Genomic DNA, 21,465 nt, shown 5'->3' on the forward strand with positions numbered 1-21,465 from the left:
TTTTTTGGGGTCCGTAGCTTTTGTTGTATCCAGTGCGCTCAGCCATTTCCTGGTATCATGTGGTTTGATTCGAATTGGCTGAAGACTCACATATGTGATGTTGGAAACCTCAGGAGGAGATCGAGATGGATCATTCACTCGACACTTCTGGCTGAAGGTGGTTGCAATCGCTTCAGTCTTGTCTTTTGCAATGATGTGTTGGGCTCTGCCATTGATGAGGATGGAGATGTTCATAGAGCCTTCTCCTCCCGTCAGTTGTTTACTTGTCCACCACCATTCATGACTGGATGTGGCAGAAATGCAGAACTTTGATCTAATTCTTTGATTTTGGGTTCACTTAGCTCTGTCTGTATCATGCTGATTCCTCTGTTTAACGTGCATGTTGTCCTCTGTTGTAGTATCTCTAGGTTGGCACCACATTTTCAGGTATGTCTGGTTCTGCTCCTAACATGCTAGTCTACACTTCTCACTGAACCATGGTTGGTCGCCTGGCTGGCTTGTAGAATGAGAGATATGCTGGGCCATGAAGTTACAGATTGTGGTGGAAGTTTGCATGGGAGCTAGATAGAATGTCTTCACTTTTGCCAATGTTGAGTTGGATAAAGTTATGGCATATCCGTAACTTCATATCATCCAATCAGTTTAACATCACAGTTGTGACCATAAATAGAGGGTGGTATTAGAGAGGTAGAGCTGGATGTTATCTACATGAACTTGGAAGCTGATTCCATGCCGATGGTGATGTTACTTAGGGGAAACATGCAGATGAACAATAGGAGAGGCCAACACTGGAACATTCAGGTACTTGCTAACCATACACAATGGGGGTGAGAAACCAGTTCGGAAGATAATGTGACAGATAGGAGTGGAACCAAGTCAGGGTAGTGACATGGAGGTAAATCACCGAGGGAAGATCGTGGAGGAAGATAGGGTGGTCAACCATTCAACCTATTCAATCAGAGAAGTCTAAGAGTGCCAGCAGAGATATCAGTTACAAAGGATGCCTTTGGTGACACTGGTTGGGCAGCTTTGGTGCTGTTGTCAAAGTAGCAACTGGGTCAAAATGATTTGAACAGATTGTGATGGGAATGCAGGCTCAGATCTGGTTGGTGATACAAAAACAGCAACTTGCATTTATTTAGCACCTTTAATGTAGTAAAACATCCCAAGGTGCTTCACAGGAGTGTTATCAAACAAAATTTGAAACTGAGCCACATAAGGAGATATTAGGACAGGTGACTGAAATCTTGGTCAAGGAAGTAGGTTTTAAGGAGCAATTCTTAAGGGCAGAGGAACAGAACCTGAGGAGAGAGAATTGTCTGTGAGCATTGGTCAAGAAGAGGGAGTCCTCGGTTTCAAGTCCTTCAACATAAACTGCCGGTTATTATATACTAAGATGGCAATATCATTCAAATACAAAAATGCAAATTACAAAAATGTCACACTGTTGGAACTAAAGTACATTGTTGCTTCAGTCACTAGTGCTATTATTCGGACACACTGGCCTCTCTTTTCCATTATTTCTACTGTAAGCAATGAAATATGTCCAGTAATAGAATGCTATTAAATAGGCAGGAAACACGTGAAACACTTAGATGAAAGGTAAAAGCATGTTAGGCCACTTCCAGTTTACATTTCATCATAAAAGTAGAATATTGTTTAATGACAAATGTATTTTTATGATTAGGAATTGTAATTGTTGAAAGTAAACTGTTGTATTGGTTCACCAGTGTTGGTAAAATCTAAATAGTTCTATCTCTTAAAGGAGTTGCTGAAGAGTGCCTAAAATGGCTTTCACCGTTTCTATGTTTTATCTGCGAGTGTTACCTGACTGTTTGCAAAGTTGCTGGAATGGAAATTCAGTTTCTTTTTTTCAGATCTCTTTTAACTGTCAACTATGATATCATGTGATATCATGAGATAATTACCTTCATGGCATATGGTGAAATTCCCCCTTTTGCATGCACACACGAGGAAGATTACAATTTATTAAAGAGTTGATTTTTCTCAAACACTGATAATGTTGAATGATCAGCAAGTGTCACCACATGCATCAGCAGATACCAAAAGATGCAGCCTTGTTGGAGTAGGATCAACTGTTATTTGCTTAATGTTAGAAAATTCTTCGTTTATCCCTATAACCAATCTGTTCACAATCTTACGATCTTACTGGTATCCCAGCTGAGTTTTCAATCGCATATCCTCTTCATCAAAAAGACTGCCTACTTCGACCTCCATAACAGTGCCATCTCTGCCTCGCCTGCTCATCAAACCCTCATCCATGCCTGTCACCTCCAGACTGAACTATTCCACTGCTCTCCTGGCCATCTTCCCATATTCGACCCTCTAAGCTTCAGCTCATCCAAAACTCTGCTGTCTGCATCCTATCCCGCACTAAGTCCCACTCACCAATTACCTCTGTGCCTACTAACCTGCATTAGCTCCTGGTCACCCAATGCCTCAAATTTGAAATTTCATCCTCATGTTTAAATTGCTTCATGTCTCTAGATTTTCCTATCTCTGTAACTTCTCCAGCCCTTTGAGGAGACTGCATCCCTCCAACTCTAGCCTCTTGTGCATCTAGAATTTCTCGCCCCACTGTGCCTTCAGCCGTCTAGGCTCCAAACTCTAGAATTTTATCCCTACAAATTGGCTGCCACATTTCCTATATTACAACAGTGACTACACTCCAAAAGTATTTCATTGGCTGTAAAGCGCTTTGAGACGTCCGGTGATCGTGAAAAGCACTGTATAAATCCAAGTCTTTCTTTCTTACACCTCTCTGTCTCTCCAACTCCATCTTCTCCTTTAAATCCCTTGTTGAAGCCTACCTCTTTGACTAAGCGTTTAGTAACTTCTAACATTGTTTACTTTTACTGTGTTCATTTATGTTTGTTATGCTTCTGTGATTAAAGGTGCTAAATTAATGCAAGCTCTGCATTTTATGATTTGGTGAAGTTGCATGATTCTGCATTTTCCCCGAGGACGATGTAAAAAATTCCCATGGCACAATTTCAAAGAAGGGCAGGGGAGTTTCCCCCCAGTGTTATGGCCAATATTTATCCCTCAACCAACATCAGTAAAACCAATGATCTGGTCATTATCACATTGCTGTTTGTAGAACATTGCTGTGTGCAAGTTGACTGCCATGTTTTCTGCATTACGACAGTGATTCAAAAGTGCTTCATTGGTTGTAAAGCACCTTGGGACGTCTTAAGGTCATAAAAGGTGATATATAAATGCAAATCTTTTTTTCTTTCACTGAACACACACTCTCTATAACTCTTCCTGTTTTATTCCTTTAATTGGTTTCTATCCTTTCTCATTTGCTTTTGAAACTGTGTGGGACATAATAAAATATTTTATAATTTGAGCCCAATACCTCAAGGCTTTTATTCTTCGAGCTTTGTGGTTGAGTAGTGTTGTGCAGAATCGAATTGGTTCTGGTGGTAGATCACATTGATGGTCTGACAAATTTCCCCATGAAGTGGTAGGATATGGGCTTGTGCCATCAAGCGCAGGCAGCGGAAGGAGCGTGCGGCAAACCAGGCTCCCTGCCAACCCTTTCCCTCAACGACTATCTGTTCCACCTGTGACAGAGACTGTGGTTCTCGTATTGGACCGTACAGCCACCTAAGAACTCATGCTAAGAGTGGAAGCAAGTCTTCCTCGATTCCGAGGGACTGCCTATGATGATGATTTCTTTGTGGTATGTGGTGTGCTTGTTGTGGGGGTAGGGAGGGGAGGGGAGGTAGGGGCTTCCTCACACACAAGGAGGAAATACCAGTTGCTGATTGGCCACAGATGCTTTTGGGCAATTCCTTGTGGTTAACTCAAGGGTATCCTCCATCTACCAGACGGCCTGCTTATACGATGAGATGAAGAAGCACAATTCACTTTTAAAAGTGTGATATAGTTTAAATATTGAAATAAAATTGTCACTTATTTTCATGCATTTGATTTTTAAACAGAAAATCCAGTCTGAGTTGACCAGTCACGAGATCAGTTTGGAAGAAATGAAGAGAAGGATCCAGGGTCCAGATGCTGTTGGTCAGAGCAAATCTGCTGGGAGAGTTCTTTCTCAAATTGACATAGCACAGGTGATTTTTCAACTAATCTGAACACTGTGATAATTGGTGTAATGTTCATCGGCATTGGTGCAAATATTCCAAAATGAAACCAACATGTTCTTTAACAAACTCCGAACACTTGTATGTGCCATTAATTGACATAACATGTTGAGAATATCAACTGACACGTTTTGTTCAGTGGCCCCTCAGCCTTGTAGAGCTACTCAAGGTTGACCAGGACATCTCTACATTATTTTAATCTGGGTCAACTCGTAATACTGAAAGCTTTGATAAAGATCCCATAATGCATCATTGTCCCAGATGCTGCTAATTTCCAAACACTATGCTTCAGCACCATGTTCTAGAATTATCCACACCATTCTATAATCCATTCTTTTTTATTAGTTTAATGTCATATTTTGTTTGTTATCTCCAGACTCGAATATTCAAATGCTTGCTTGGCATGCCACCTACCTTGCACCCTCTGTAAACTTGAGCTCATCCAAAACTCTGCTGCCAATATCCTAACTTGCACCAAGTCCCGTTCAGCCATCACCCTGTGCTCACTAACCTACATTGACTCCCGGTCCGGCAATACCTTGACTTTAAAATTCATATACTTGTGTTTAAATTCCTCAACGGCCTCACCCCTCCCATTCTTTAACCTCCTCCTGCCTTACAATTCTTTGAGAAATCTATGCTCCTCCAATTCTGGCCTCCTGCACGGCCCCGATTTTCATCTCTCCACCATTGGCAGCCATGCCTCCAGTTGCCTGGGCCCTAAGCTCTGGAATTCCCTCCCTAAACCTCTCTCCCTCTCTCCTACTCTCCCACTCTCCCACTCTCCACCTCTCCACCTCTCCACCTCTCCACCTCTCCTCCTCTCCACCTCTCTACCTCTCTCTCCTCCTTTAAGACGTTCCTTAAAACCTACCTCTGTGACTGACACCTGTCCTAATATCTCTTTATGTGGCTTGGAGTCAAATTTTGTTTGATAATGCTCCTGTGAAGTGTCTTAGGACATTTTTATTACGTTAAAGGCACTATATAAATGCACTATATTCATGCCACATATTAATCCTGAAGAATACAGGCGTTTTTTAAGGAAATTTCTGAAGGATTTCTAGGGTTCTTTTTTTATCCCAAATACTTAGCCTTCCTTGACACGTACTTTGATTACATGGTGGGAAAATATGAAGTCTTGAGCCTTTTATGATCATCATCATCCTGTCACTTCAAATCGAAAATCATTCACAGCCTGATGTAAGTGAGAGACCTGTTTCTCTAGTTCAGTTCTCTCGTGGTTTCATGGTTTACAGATGAGTAATGTCCAGGACATCTCAGTGGCAGACATGAAATGGAAAGATGCAGAACTAGATTTTAGTATTCATCAGTTGTCATCCAATGCCTGTCATTTGGAATACGACAAGTGGATAATTTGGTATGCTAATTTTTTTTTAAATTGGCCACGGAAGAGTTTTAGTTGACACTTCAAGAAGAGGGCAAATGATTTTCACACAGTAGGCACATTTCCAATATCCGTACTGAAATGCAATACTATTTTAAATTACTTCTAGATGACTATAAGTAAGAAGTCTTTTGAAGTATATTACTCACATTAAAAATTGGTCAGTTATATTTTAACAATCGGACTATCATAACTTTCAGTGTGAGAGGTGGTGGAATATAACACAAGAGGAGAGGTTTTGCTGAGCTGCGAGCTATTTGTCACGTCCCAAAGGCAGGCATCTGATGGAGGTTTTTAATTGGAATGTAAAGTCAAATTAGTGCTTCTGAAAACACTGCAAGACTGCTTCTTGAATGAGAATTTATATAGAAACCTCAAAATTAACAGCTGTGCTGCTGGATTGCACATGAGATGCAATAATAACTGAACAACAACAACAACTTGTATTAATATAGTGTCTTTAACATAGTGAAATGTCCCAAGGCGCTTCACAGGAGTATTATGAGATAAAACTATTTGGCACCGAGCCACATGAGTAGAAATTAGTGCAGACGACCAAAAGCTTGGTCAAAGAGGTAGGTTTTAAGGAACGTCTTGAAGGAGGAAAGAGGTAGTGTGGCGGAAAGGTTTAGGCAGGGAGTTCCAGAGCTTGGGGCCTAAGCAACAGAAGGGGCAGCCACCAATGGTTGAGCAATTATAATCAGGGATGCTCAAGAGGGCAGAATTAGAGGAATGCAGACATCTTGGGTGGGGTGGGGGGTTGTGGGGCTGAAGGAGATTACAGAGATAGGGAGGGGTGAGGCCATGGAGGGATTTGAAAATAAAGATAAGAATCTTGAAATCGAGGCATTTCTTAACCGGGAGCCAATGTAGGTCAGCCAGCACAGGGGTGATGGGTGAACGGGACTTGGTGTGAGTTAGGACACGGGCAGTCAAGTTTTGGATTACCTCTAGTTTACGTAGGGTAGAATGTGGGAGGCTAGCCAGGAGTCCGTTGGAATAGTCAAGTGTAGAGCTAACAAATGCATGAATGAGGGTTTCAGCAGCAGATGAGCTGAAGCAAGGGTGGAGATGGACTATGTTACGGAGGTGGAAATAGGCGATCTTAAGTTATGTTGCGGATATGTGGTCGAATGCTCATTTCAGGGTCAAATATGACACCAGGGTTGTGAACAGTCTGGTTCAGCCTCAAACAGAAGTTGGGGAGAGGGACGGAGTCAGTGGCTAGGGAATGGAGTTTGTGGCGGGGACCGAAAACAATGACTTCGGTCTTCCCAATATTCAATTGGAGAAAATTTCTGCTCATCCAGAACTGGATGTTGAACAAGCAGTCTGACAATTTAGAGACTGTGGAGCGGTCAGGAGAAGTTGTGGTGAGGTAGAGCTGGGTGTCATCAGCGTACATGTGGAAACTGACGCTGTGTTTTCGGATGATGTCGCCAAGGGGCAAAATGCAGATGAGAAATAGTGGGGGGGGAACCAAGGATTGGTCCTTGGGGACACCAGAGGTAATGATGCAGGGGTGGGAAGAGAAGCCATTGCAGGTGATTCTCTGACTATGCTTAGATAGGTAAAAATGGAGCCAGGCAAGTGCAGTCCCACCCAGTTGGACGACAGTGGAGAGGTGTTGGAGAAGGATAGAGTGGTCAGCTGTGTCAAAGGCTGAAGACAAGTCCAGAAGGAAGAGGAGGAATAGTTTGCCTTTGTCACAGACACAAATGATGTCATTTGTGACTTTGATCAGAGCTGTTCTGGTACTGTGGCAGGCACAGAATCCGGATTGGAGGGATTCAAACATGGAATTGTGGGAAAGATTGCCACGGATTTGGAAGGCGACAACACGTTCGAGGACTTTGGAGAGGACAGGGAGGTTGGAGATGGGGCGGTAGTTTGCAAGGACAGAAGGGTTGAGGGTTGTTTTTTTGAGGAGAAGGGTGATGAAGGCAAATTTAAGGGAGAGGAGAACAATACCAGAGTACCGGAGAGAACTGTTAACAATGTCAGCTAACATGGGAACCAGAAAAAGAAGTTTGGTAGTCAGCAGTTTGGTGGGAATAGGGTCAAGGGAGCAGGAAGTGAGTCCCGTAGACAGGATGAGCTCAGAAAGGTCATGAGGGGAAATCAGAGAGAAAATGGAGAAAGATGTGAGGTCAGGGCTCGGGCAGGGGGGATCCTTAGAGGAAGTTTGGCCCGATGGGCTCGGGGAAGGAAGGGATGAGGCGGAGGCAGCCAAACAGATTGTCTCAATCTTGGAGACAAAGAAGTCCATGAGCTCCTCATGCTTATTGTCGGAGGTGAGGGTGGAGACTGGGGAGAGGGGCTTAAAAAGGTGGTTTGCAGTGGAGAATAGAAGCCAGGGTTTAACTTTACATTCCAGAATGATTCTGGAACAATGAACGATTTTTGAAGATGAGAGCAGGACCCCATAATGCTTTATATGTTCCAGCAGATCTGGCGGTGAATGGGTAAAGCAGTTGTCCGCCATATCCATTTAAGTCTGCATCCCTTGGACTTAAGAGCATGACGATCAGGGCTGTACCAGGGGGACTGGCCAGGGTGAGAGACAATAATTGTTTTAACAGGGACCAGGTCATCAAAGGTGGTGGTGAGGATGTGACTGAGCAAATCGGTCGCTGCAGAAATGTCCTGGTGAATGGAGGGCCAAAGGCTGGACAGTTGGGAGTTGTAAGTGCAGTTATCAAATAATTTCATGTCATAAATACACAAGTGCAGATATTCCTTTTCCTGCATTTGGGTCGATTGGATCAGCTGCGAATACAGGAAAATCAGCCCATTTTAATTGCACCCATTTGTTACAATGGAAAAGTTAAAGGCCTTGAATTCACACTGTGAATATTAATGTATGGCGATGCTTTGATATTTTAACTGAGGCATTACCTTGTTTATTTTAAACAGGTTAACATCTCTAAAGACAGCAGATAAAGGGTAGTATACAAACGCAATAAGCATTTGTATGCGAGTATTCATGGTGTAATTTCAGGATTGTATATCATGTCAGATCATAATTTGTCCTGTCCTGATTGTATGCTATTATGTCTGTTATGTACTTACGAATGACTCCACGAGGCAATGTGTTGTACACAAACTGTACTGACCTTGGTCCTTTATTCCAAACTCCAGAGTGAGGCAGCCGCATGGTGGCTCCCCTTTTATACAGCCCCTGCCAGCAGGGCAGGAAACCCCGGTCTCTACCAGTTGCACTCTCTAGTGGTGCCAGCATGTATATACACAATGTAAACCTTATTGAAAGTATATCAGGTAAATAAGTCTCCTTGTGCAACGAAACAGTGACGACACAGAGAGTATATCTATAGTCTGCATATATAACATCACTCCCCTCCAAGTCCTTTGTGCCAATTACCTTTGCAGTATGTGCTTTGGCTTAGCTCTCCCCAGACTTAAGTGCCAATAGCCCTTGCACCTTAGCTGTGCTTTGGCTTGGCTCTCTCCCTGTTAACCCCCAAGTCCTTTTGCCACAACGTTGGGCAGTGGTTACCAGTTTGGATGGTTCGATGATACAGTGGAGGTTCCAGTGGGTTCTGGGTGTGATCCATGTGTGTGTCCATGGCTACATACATCCATTCACCTGCCCCCCTCCCCCCGTCCCCGACAGTGAGATCATGTAGCTGGCCCAATACATTGACATACAGGATCAGACACAGTGCAAGTACAAAGAAAGGAAGAAAAAAACATTTTTTTTTTACAGTTTGTATCGTGATACCTTGGTTCAGTGACTTACATTCGTTACGTTTTTACAGTCGTGCGCCAGGATTGGGTAGATTGCATTCATGGTCACTACTGAGGTAGCAGTACAGGTATGTGAGGACGCTAGTTCCAGAGCAACCGGACGGGGTCCTAGTCATCTGATGGCAGCGCTGTGTCCCCTGCTAGCGGGGTGGGCTTGATTTGCTCACCTTGCCAGGACTCGGGACCTTTGCCATTGCCTAGTGGTGGGCAGAGCCATAATTGTGTGTGGCCTCCCTGTCCTCCTTTGAGGGCTGCAGAATCTTCTGCCTGCTCTCTCATGGTGTTGGTAACCTGGCTGTTCCAGATCCTGTTTGGGGAACTCGGTGTTTCTGACCTTTCACTCCTGGACATGGCTGAGGTAGCGACTGGGTCTTGGGGCTGCGCCGTCTCCACCCGGGTGATGGGCAACGGCGGCCGACTGCGCGTATTGGCGCCGTTTTAATTTCCAGGTCTGTGGCGAATAGTGCCATCGGGTGCCTGCAGCGTGGGATAGACCTGGGGCAGGGTATCAGGATCAGTACCTTCACCCTCCTGAGGTTGCTGGCCTATAACTTGAGCGGACATGTGGGGCAGGGCATCAGGATCAGCACCTTTACCCTCCCGAATTCGCTCGCTTGCTACTTTTGGGGACACTCTGTTCCCGACGTCTCACATTATTTTATTCTTTACATTCTTAATCGGTTCGTTACATTGATTGCCATGCATACATTGTCTCCAAGTTCAGTTGGTTGCAGGCCTCCTTTAAGAGAACTCTGCCATGCCACACTGCACCTCGCTGCAGCAGGGATGCCATCTTGCCTCTGTCCTCGAGGTCGACTGCCTTGATCCTTCTCTCCCACGATTCTGCCACAAAAGCTGGAAGAGTGCCTGTGAATTCGATTTTCCTCCCCAGGAGTCCTGCCACTGGTGCCGGGAAGGTACTTTTAGATCATTCCGGTCGGATCATTGCCACGCAGTCATGATGGACAGTCTGTGCCTCAGGTGCTGCGCTGGTCTGTTCTCTGGTACCTGGCCCAAGCGAAGGTGAAGTTTTGCTCTGCCTCTGAGCACAGGGGACATCGATTGCTGGAGTGAAGAGGTCTTCCATTTCCACTGGATCTTCGCCATCCACCTTCTTCCAAATAGCGTTGGACCATCACCTGCAACACTCCACAGAGGTAACTTGTGCACCACGCCATTATGGATTACACTTACATCCGCATTACGAAGGACTGGGATCAGCTCCTTGGTGTAGGTGCGCAACTTTTCCTGTACTGGAACCAGTTCGGTCCATAGCCTCTCAAAGGCAGCCTGGCTCATCACTGACTGGCTCGCTCCTGTGTCCACTTCCATGAAGATTGGAACGCTGTTTATCTCGACTTCCATCTTCACTGGAGGACAATCGGTGGTGCAGGTATATACTCCATATACTACTTCTTGGGGCTGAGCTGCCTCTCTGGCCAAATCATCATACTCCCCACTGGATTCAAAGTCATCTACTGACTCCTCTGCCAGACGGTGAGTCATATTTCTTTTACACATACGCTGGAGGTGGCCCTTCGTGTTACAGGCTTTGCATACGTACTCAGCAAACCGACACTGGTGAGCCCTATGGTTTCCTCCACAACACCAGCATGGTGCTACTCGATTAGCACCCCTCGGTGAACTCTGAGTTCTGGAACCCTGAGGTCTGTGCTCTCTGCCCTGGGCAGAGCCACGTTCTACAGTCTTGCCTGTGAAAGGCACCATTCTGTTACAGTACTTGCCGGGTTTGAGTCCACAGGATGAATAATTTGCTTGGTGCTGCAGGTCGAGGTCATGAACGCCTGACTGATGCTGATGGCCATCTGCAGGTTGACTGTGGTGTTGGCAGATAATAGCTTGTAAAGGAGGACCTCGTGGCCAATTCCTATAATGAAGATATCTCGCAATGTTTTGTTGAGGTCCGTGCCAAAATCACATGGTGCCACAAGTCTCCTGAGGTCGGCAGCATATTTTGCAATCTCCTGGTGAGTGTAGAATTTGTGCCTGGCCATGAGGATGCTCTCTTTTGGTTTTAGTTGGTCGCGAATTAGTTCAGTCAGCTCATTGTATGTCTTATCCTTGGCCTTCGTGGGTGCCAGCAAGTCCCTGACGAGGCGGCAGACCTCAGGCCCACAGCTGGTCAGCAGTATTGCCTTGCGCTTCTCCGCCAATGCGTCCGTCTCCTGCCAGGTCGTTTGCCATGAAGTATTGCTCGAGCCTTTCCGTGAAAGTATCCCAAGCATCACCCTCTGCGAAGTCTTTTAGTGTGCCAAAGGTAGCCATATTCGCATCACCAATTATTATGTCTGTAATGTACTTATGAATGACTCCACGGGACAATGTGTTGTACTCAAACTGTAGTGACCTTGGTCCTTTATTCCAAGTTCCAGAATGAGGCAGCCACATTGTATACAGCCCCTGCCACCAGGGCAGGAAACCCCGGTCTCCACCAGTTGCACCCTCTAGTGGTGCCAGCATGTATATACATAGTGTAAACCTTATTGATAATATATCAGGTAAACAAGTTTCCATCTTATGCAACTATACAGTGACTACACAGAGAGTATATCTATAGCCTGCATATATAACATATGTTGTTTTATTTTATTGCCTTGTTGTGTAGTCTGTGAGGCTATCTGTGTATTTTGCTCAGTGTATTTTTTCCCACAGAGCGACTGGAGGCAATTTCATGGCTTTATATCCACATAGCAATATTGCACTGACAATCGGCCATCTTTGCTGCATCATTAGTGCTTCAGCAACTGATTGCCAGCGCAATAATAAGATGTTAAGACGGGAACATTTAGTATTCACTTCCCTGTAACAGTCGTCATCACCATGACATCGGCAAGTTAAATAGCTGTACCTACTGCTGTTCAAAATGTTTTTGTTATGGTAAATATTCTGATTAAACATTTCAAGATTAACAATAAAGAGATATTTACGAAGGAGTTATTTTTCAAACTTCGGCGTACACTTTGATATGGGATAAATCTTAAGAAAGGCCAAGCTGCAGGGAGTCTAGCAAAAGTACAATTTCAAATCAGTTACAGAATTCCATTCCATTTGATCTGTGGAGAGACCACGTTTCTTGTCTGCTTTGCATGTCTCCACATTACCTTGTGGCAGATGAGGTTTGTACTGGAATGGGCTGACCACTCGGCTTGGCTGCCAGCAATCCCTCTGTAATATTATCATCTGTCCCTGAGGAGATCTGTCAATGCGTTTCTAATTTACATCAAATCAGTAACTACTTTTCTTACATCTGCTCGAGCTCTTGCTGCAGTTTCATCTAAAGAAGCAGAAACATTTCAAAATGTGAATTGAAATTTGAATAAATTATATTAAGTGTTTTTATTTTTAACCAGTCTTTGATTGGGTTGTTTAACATTTGCCAGTGCCAGAGAAATGGAAGCAAATATTGGTCATTAAAATGTGATTGTGAATCCTCATTTATTCAATCCATGCTATACTCTTATGATGAGGGAATAATTAGCTTTCTGTTATAATTGTTATGTAATGCTGTACATCACCCAGTGCTTTTGTCTTTGATACTTTATGTGGTACTTCATTAGATTGTGGCAAACATCATCATCAGAGGCAGTCCCGCGGAGTCAAGGATGACTTGCTTCCACACTAAAAATGAGTTCTCAGGTGACTGAAGAGTCCAATGCGGAACCTACAGTCTCTGTCACAGGTGGAGCAGACAGTGGTTGAAGAAAAGGGTGGTCTGGGAGCCTGGGTTGACACACACTCCTTCCACTTTCGACGCTCGGCTTCAGCTTGCTCTCGGCGAAGAGACTCGAGGTGTTCAGTACCTTCCCGGATGCTTTTCCTCCACTTTGGGCGGCCTTGGGCCAGGGATTCCTAGGTGTCAGTTTTTTCAAGGAGGTTTTGAGGGTGTCCTTGAAGCGTTTCCTCTGCCCACCTGGGGCTCGCTTGCCGTGTCGGAGCTCTGAGTAGAGCGCTTGTTTTGGGAGTCTTGTGTCAGGCATGCGGATGATGAGACCTGTCCAGCATGGCTGATCGAGTGTGGTCAGTGCTTCGATGATGGGGATGTTGGCCCGAGTGAGAACATTGACATTGGTGCGCCTATCCTGCCAGTGGATTTGCAGGGTCTTGCGGAGGCAGCGTTGGTGGTACTTCCCAATGTTTTGAAGCCCCTGCTGTACATAGTGGGAGGCCAGTGGACAACTGATCTTCCTAATGTCTGCCCCAACCAAGCCTCGGGCCACCTACCATCAAGGACTCTACTTGGCGCTGAGCTTGCGGCCAACATCTCGCCGTAGGCAATTAGGCTCATATAGCAGTGCCTGGTCTCCAATCATCTTGGATCCCCTTGCCACTGGATCAAGACCTCGCTCATCTAAGCCAGTGTGGTGGCACGTTAAAAGAACTCGAGCACAGGCATCTTCTACTCCATTAACACGAAGCTCAGGACCTGGAACGTCAGAACCGTCATGGACAACTCCAACAGGCCGGAACACTGCATCGCCATAGTTGCCCCGGAACTTAGACACTTTGACATCGACATCGCCGCCCTAAGCGAGACCCGGCGGGCAGGGGAAGGCCAGCTCAAGGAACAAGGTGGAGGTTGCACCTTTTTCTGGAAAGGGAAACCAGAGGAAGAATGCCACCGTCATAGAGTCAGCTTCGCCATCAAAACTGAGCTGGTCAACCGCCTCAAAGACTCCCCCTGCGGGGTTAACGAGCACCTCATGACACTTCGATGCACGCTATCCCAGAACCAATGCGCCACAATCATCAGTGCGTATGCCCCAACACTCGATGCAACGTATGAGACCAAAGAGGGTTTTTATTCCAACCTCAAAACATCCCTGTCTCGCTTCCCCGCGGCAACAAACCAATCCTCCTAGGTGACTTCAATGCCAGGGTCGGCAAAGACACAGCCCTTTGGGGAGGCGTGATTGGCAGAGCAGGGGTAGAGAATGCCAACTCCAGCAGTACCCTACGACTGACAAAATGTCTAGAACATGAACTTATCATCACCAATACCCTGTTCCGCCAGAGGGACAAATACAAGGCATTGTGGCAACACCCTTGCTCCAAACACTGGCACCTGCTCGACTCTGTCATCGTCCGAGCCAGGGATCGCAAGGATGTGCGCATCACCCACGCCATGACAGGAACTCATGACTGCTGGACAGACCACCGCCTAATCCGATCCATCATCGACATTAACATTGCCCCAAAGCGGAGTGGACAGCAGAAGCAGTGCCACAAAAAAGTCAATGCCGGGACACTTAAAGATCTAGCTAAGAGAGCCCTATATAGCCAGTGCCTCACAGTTAACCTGGTGTGCCTTATGTCCCTGAGATGCAGAATGCCGACAGCGCTTGGTCTGCCCTCCAGGCCTCCATAACCAGTGCCTGTGAAGAGACACTTTGTCATTCAACCAGAAAACACCAGGACTGGTTTGATGAGAATGATCAGGAGATCCAAGAACTAATAGATCGCAGAAGCGCAGAGCATTTCTGAGCCTCAAGCAACAATCCAACTCAGGAGCAGCAAAGCAACATTACAGACAGCTCAAGGCTGAAATCCAACAAAAAACCCGGAACCTAAAGAACAGGTGGTGGATGGAGAAAGTACAGGAGATACAACAACTGGCCGACAGCCATGATGTGCGAGGATTCTTCATCGTAGTCAAGGCCACCTACAGTCCAAACTCCCAAGACCCCACCGCACTGCTTGCCAAGAATGGGGAAACACTCATCAAGGACATCGAGGCAGTCAGGCCCCACTTGAAGGAGCACTTCGAAGATCTCATCAATCGAGACTCTGCCTTTGACTCGAGTGTTCTCGACTCCAGTCCGCAGCATGCGACCTGCCATCACCTCAGTGAAATCCCAACGTTGCACGAGGTAGAAAAAGCCATAAGACAGCTCAAGAATAACAAGGCTACGGGAGCAGATGGAATCCCTGCTGAGGCACTAAAGTATGGCGGAGAGGCGCTGTTGGCATGGATACATGACCTCCTCTCTCATCTGGAGAGAGGAGAGCATGCTGGGAGATCACATAGATGCTGTGATCGTGACCATCTTTAAAAAAGGGGACAAGTCCGACTGCGGCAACCACAGAGGAATCTCCCTGCTATCAGCCACTGGGAAAGTTGTCGCTACAGTCCTCCTCAACCGTCTTCTCCCTGTGGCTGAGGAACTCCTCCCAGAATCACAGTGTGGATTTCGTCCCTTACTGTGCACAACAGACATGATCTTTGCAGCGTGACAGCTGCAGGAAAAATGCAGGGAGCAGCGCCAGCCCTTATACATGGCCTTCTCCGACCTTACAAAGCCCTTTGACACTGTCAACCGCGAGGGTCTATAGAGCTTCCTCTTCTGTTTCGGATGCCCCCAAAAGTTTGTCAACATCCTTTGCCTGCTCCACGACAATATACAGGCCGTGATCTTTACCAACAGATCCATTGCAGACCCAATCCACGTCCAGACCGGGGTCAAACAGGGCTGCGTCATCGCTCCAGCCCTCTTCTCAATCTTCCTCGCTGCCATGCTCCACCTCACAGTCAACAAGCTCCCCGCTGGAGTGGAATTTAACTACAGAACCAGTGGGAAGCTAGTTAACCTTCGCCTTCTCCAGGCCAGGTCCAAGACCACCCCAACCTCTGTCATTGAGCTACAGTACACGGGTGACGCCTGCGTCTGCGCACTTTCAGATGCTGAACTCCAGAACATAGTCGACGTATTTACTGAGGCATACGAAAGCATGGGCCTTACGCTAAACATCCGGAAGACAAAGGTCCTCCACCAGCCTGTCCTCACCGCACAGCACTGCCCCCCAATCATCAAGATCCATGGTGCGGCCCTCGACAACGTGGACCATTTCCAATACCACGGGAGCCTCTTATCAACAAAAGTAAACATTGCTGAGGAGATTCAACACCGCCTCCTATACGCCAGTGCAGCCTTTGGCCACCTGAGGAAAAGAGTGTTCGAAGACCAGGCCCTCAAATCTATCTCCAAGCTCATGGTCTACAGGACTGTAGTAATACCCGCCCTCCTGTATGGCTCAGAGGCATGGACCATGTATAGTAGACACCTCAAGTCGCTGGAGAAATACCATCAACGATGCCTCCGCAAGATCCTACAAATCCCTGGGAGGACAGACTCACCAACATTAGCGTCCTCGACCAGGCCAACATTGAAGCACTGACAACACTTGATCAGCTCCGTTGGGAAGGCCATGTTGTCCGCATGCCATACACGAGACTCCCAAAGCAAGCGCTCTACTCGGAACTCCTTCATGGCAAATGAGCCAAGTCTGGACAGAGGAAACATTACAATGACACCCTCAAAGCCTCCCTGATAAAGTGCTGCATCTCCACCGATGCCTGGGAGTCCCTGGTCAAAGACCACCCTGAGTGGAGGAAATGTATCCAGGAGGGCGCTGAGCACCTCGAGTCTCATCGCCAAGTGCAGGCAGTGGAAGGAATCCGCGGCAAACCTGTCCCACCCTCCCTTACCCTCAACGACTCTCTGTCCCACCTGTGGCAGGGACTGTGGTTCTCGTATTGGACTGTTCAGGTCACCTAAGGACTCATTCCAAGAGTGGAATCTTCCTCGATTCCGAGGGACTGCCGATGATGATGATATACATAGTCCATGTCTCTGAGCCATATATGTTTCAGTGTAAGGGGTGTCGCAGTTGTGTGGGGCAGACTGGTTGGGCTGCGTGCTGTTCACCTTTCTGCCATTTTCATTGTTAATAGGTTTATATGTAACCTTCAGGGCTATTGACCGAGGGCTGTGTGGCTCTTTGTCGGCTGGCGCGGACGTGATGGGCTGAAATGGCCTCCTTCTGCGCTGTGGATTTGTATAGGAGGGGAGGTATTGTCATGTATCTTACATTATTATAAATAACTGTATCCTAACATGCTATACATGACTGTAATAAGATATGACCTGTAACCACCAGCATACCTTACCACCAGGGGTGCACTTACAAGAGACAGGTATATAAGGACAGGTCTCAGGCAAGTGCAGCATTCCAGAGCTGTGAAATAAAGGTGCAGGTCCAGAGTGACCTTGACTTCACTACATGCCTCGTGTGAATCTGTACTGAGGGGACAGGACTTTACAGGTATCACCACTGCTCTGTAGACCATGAGCTTGGTGCTGGGTTTGAGGTCCTGGTGTTCAAACACCCTCGTCCTCATGTGATCGAAGGCTGCGCTGGCACTCTGAAGGCGGTGCTGGACCTTGTTGTTGATGTCTGCTCTTGTTGACAGTAGGCTCCCGAGGTATGGAAAATGATCCACGTTGTCCAAGGTCTCGTCGTGGATTTTGATAACCGGGAGGCAGTGCTGTGTGGCAGGGGCAGGTTGGTAGAGGTCCCTTGTCTTGCGGATGTTTAGTGTAAGGCCCATGCTCTCGTACACTTCGGTGAAGGTGTTGACGATGGCTTGGAGTTTGGCCCTCCGAGTGTGCGCAGACGCAAGCGTCGTCTGCGTACTGTAATTCGATTACGGAGGATGGGACAACGTTGGATCTGGCCTGGAGGCGGCAGAGGTTGAACAGATTCCCATTTGTCCTGTAATTTAGTTCCACTCCAGCGGGGAGCTTGCTGAGGGTGAGATGATGAGATGGAGCATTGCAGCAAGGAAGATCGAGAAGAGCATTGGTGCGATGACACAGCCTTGCTTGACCCTGGTCCGAATGTGAATTGGGTCTGTGATGGTTCCATTGGTCAGGATGAAGGCTTGCATGTCGTCGTGGAGCAGGCGGAGGATGGTGACAAACATCAACAATGTCAACAGCACATATATGGAATAGCAGCTGAGGCACTGCAGCAAACTTACAGCCAACCATTGTGGATTGTCTTTACATAAAATATTTACCTGTAGTCCTGATTTACAAACAAACAAAGATCTATACTAATAACTAGTTCTGTATATCTGGCATACATTGACCTATAGTAATATTTACCACTCTACTACCTTGAGTATCTTTCTGTGTGCCACTATATCTCTGTCTCTCTCTCTCTGTCTGTGTCTCTCTGTTTGTCTCTCTGTCTGTGACACTCTCTGTCTGTCTGTGTCTCTCTGTTTGTCTCTCTGTCTCTGACTCTCTGTTTGTCTCTCTGTCTCTGACTCTCTGTTTGTCTCGCTGTCTGTGACTCTCTGTCTGACCGACTCTGACTCTGTCTCTTTCTCTCTGTCTGCTATGTATCTCTCTCTCTGTCTGTCTCTCTTGCTTTCTGTCTCTTCTCTGTGTAATTATATATATTATTTGTCAGTGACAGACAAACTTTCGAACCATTCTGTTAGATTGCTTAAAAAAGTAGATGTGTGATGTGAGTGTTATAATGCACATATGCTGAAGTAGATATAAACAACTTTTGCCATTTTTATACAGGAGAGGAACTGGCACAGACAGATGGAGTGGAGCTATTTCTGCTGTGAGGTCTCAGTGGGAAATCTCCACAACTAATGTTTATTTTTATTTTTGTGTGTGCATTTCCTCTGAGCCTGTCCTTGTCTTGTTTCACAGAAGAAGCTGCAGGAAGTCTCCACCAAGTTCCGCTTGTTCCAGAAGCCGGCAAACTTTGAGCAGCACCTGCTGGAGTGTAAAAGGCTCCTGGACGAGGTTAAAGCAGAACTACACTTGCTGGAGATGAGCAGTGTGGAGCCTGAGTTTGTTCAGTCCCAGCTTGACCATTGTATGGTAGGTGTGACAGCTTTCTTTTGCCCTATACATTAGAGTCCATTGAATGCCAATAACAGTTTATTTGCAAATAGATTTGAATCTGCTGATCAATAATGCTCTGTTTACCTAAAGTCAATATTATGTTAATTAGCTTTGAGTTAGTTAAACAATCATTGACAAATGCTGAAATTCCTCATTTTGTGTTGGAGGAGCCTGAATAATCGATTGACAAATGACTGCCAAAAACAAAATGTGTTGACAAACAGCTTGCTTAACAGATAATGGAAAAATCTTTAAGAATAGGAAAAGGCTATTTGTGGTTGCCAAACCTGTCCTATTTTTATATATCTGAATCTCACCAACCTGCCTACTTACCATATTTAATCCTTTCTTTCTCCAGAAATGTATATAATCATCTTTTAATGCCAATTATACAATTTGCTTTAATGGCCTTCCCGAGTAACTTTCTCCACAGGACTATTGTCCTTTTTGTAAAAATTCTGAATTACTTCTCTTCCTACTCCTAGGGGGCGAAGTTTTCTGTTGCGCACCTCCCGTTAGCGCTTCTGGGGGCCGCTAATGGGGTGCAAAAGTGTTTTCACCGGCAGGGGGAGGGGTGCGGGCGCTGCTGGATCCTGCGAAATTGCGCGGCAGTTAGCAGAGGCGCGAATGCAGTAGCGCCGTGCCCCGCTGTTAGCACCCCAGGTTGCTGCGCCTCTGGCGATGAGATCCCCTTCTGCCACACGGCGGAAATTGGCCAGTGCCCCGTGAGGCCACCGCGGGCGATGCTCGCGCCAGCTTCGCAGTTCGCGATCCAGGCCGCACACTGGCGAACGTTAACGGGGAGGTTGCGCTGTGCTGCGGCCATAAAACCCCTCATCCCAGGTGGCCCAGTGGAGGCCATCAAAGGGCCTGCAGAGTTCGCAGCATCTCTTCCCCCAAAACAGAAGGGGAGGGGCGTCGAAAATTGTCAGTGCTACGCGGAGAGGCCGCGATGCGTCCGGGTAGCGCACCCCGATCCCGCCCCGAAAGGAAGTGGAGCGTGTGAAATTGCGCTTCGCTTCCTGTGAGGGGCGGTAACCCCAATTTCACTTCCGGGTTGGGACTTCTGTGCAAGCCACAGAATGTCTGGCCCTGGAGAGGTTACTTCCCCCAAACAGGGTAATAGCCAATTTCGGCCCACTAATTATGAGTTGGGGCCCACTAATTTTAGTTGGGGTCCTCTTGTATTTGAGCCTTTAACAGAGTGAAAATTTTGCCTGGATCAGATGCAGTCTAATTTTTATAATCAACGTACCTGACAACTCAGTCCGAGAATTTTGACAGTTGAATAATAAGTGACATTCCATCATTAAATGTATTGAATCAAACGATAGAATAAATTATGTCAGAGTTTAGATTGATGTGAAATTTTACGGCTGATAATGACTGTTAAGCAGTCTTTAGACACTGTAGAGTTGATGTTGGAGGGAATCCAACAGACGCCCCCCTCCAGAGTGAACTACCTGCTTTTAGCCTTTCACACTTCTATGATACCAGCGTAAGAACTCGGCCCTCCAGCAGGACTGAGTGATTCAAACATATAATAAGCAAAGTGCTTAGAAATAATTTCACCCTCGCTGTTTACAAAGGCTTCCAAAACTTGGAGTCAAATATTAACTAATACTCGAGCAAAGCAAAAATGTGCCTGAATCTCCCACACCCCAAGAGTAAGACTGGGCCAAGGAATAAAAATGTTTGGTTTTGCAGTCCATGCTAAGAGCTGTAGCATGCTGATATTTACTAGAATTTATGTAATAGAACTTTCTATTGAGCGGGTGCAGATGAATCCTGTCTATATATTTTTTTTTCAAACTTCAGAAATTGTATAAGAGCCTGAGTGAGGTGAAATCTGATGTGGAAACAGTGATTAAAACTGGACGTCAGATTGTGCAGAAACAGCAAACCGAGAATCCCAAAGAACTGGATGAGAGGCTTACGGCACTGAAACTGCAATACAATGACCTTGGAGCTCAGGTCAGCAATTTCCTATGTTATTGTCATGAGTTCTGTTCTGCTGTTGAGGATGTGAAGGTGCTGTGTCCTGGGAACTGCAGGAGCGCTGCTGAACTAACGTCAAAAATGTAACAAGGCGAGAATTCTACACATTATTCCAGAGAACAAGTGAACCTGTTTCCACGCCTGCACATTCTCACATTCTACTGTTTGTTCTCTTTATTGCGAATTTTTGTAAAGATGTCAGGGCATGGAATGGAGCACTTTCCCACTTCTTTCTGAAAACTATTTATGCAATTAAAAATATATATTTGTTTTTGGGTGACATTAGCATGGGCCCATCAGTGGTAATCCTGAGAAGGTTGTGGTGTGCTTTCTACTGCAGCACTTGTTTTTACATTTTAGTGGATGGTTAGGCCATTTCACAGAACATTAAGAGTCGACCTTAAGGCCAGCCTGAGTGTGGTGGCAGCTTCCC

The 21,465-nt window shown here is 46.2% G+C and overlaps 1 protein-coding gene across 12 annotated transcripts in view; it reads left to right on the top strand.

Moving 5' to 3' along the window:
• dmd (dystrophin) overlaps positions 1-21,465 on the top strand; it is a 2,299,423-nt gene that overhangs the window by 1,110,391 nt on the left and 1,167,567 nt on the right. For 11 of the 12 annotated variants that reach the window (XM_070893344.1, XM_070893337.1, XM_070893339.1 and 8 more), the window contains 3 exons: positions 3,972-4,100; positions 18,837-19,010; positions 20,853-21,008. In XM_070893344.1, the coding sequence (XP_070749445.1) occupies positions 3,972-4,100; positions 18,837-19,010; positions 20,853-21,008 (459 nt within the window). The remainder of the gene's footprint in view (positions 1-3,971; positions 4,101-18,836; positions 19,011-20,852; positions 21,009-21,465) is intronic. The other variant, XM_070893338.1, reaches the window with a different exon arrangement.

This window comes from Pristiophorus japonicus, chromosome 11 (genome assembly GCF_044704955.1).
Source record: "Pristiophorus japonicus isolate sPriJap1 chromosome 11, sPriJap1.hap1, whole genome shotgun sequence".
NCBI lineage: Eukaryota > Metazoa > Chordata > Chondrichthyes > Pristiophoridae > Pristiophorus > Pristiophorus japonicus.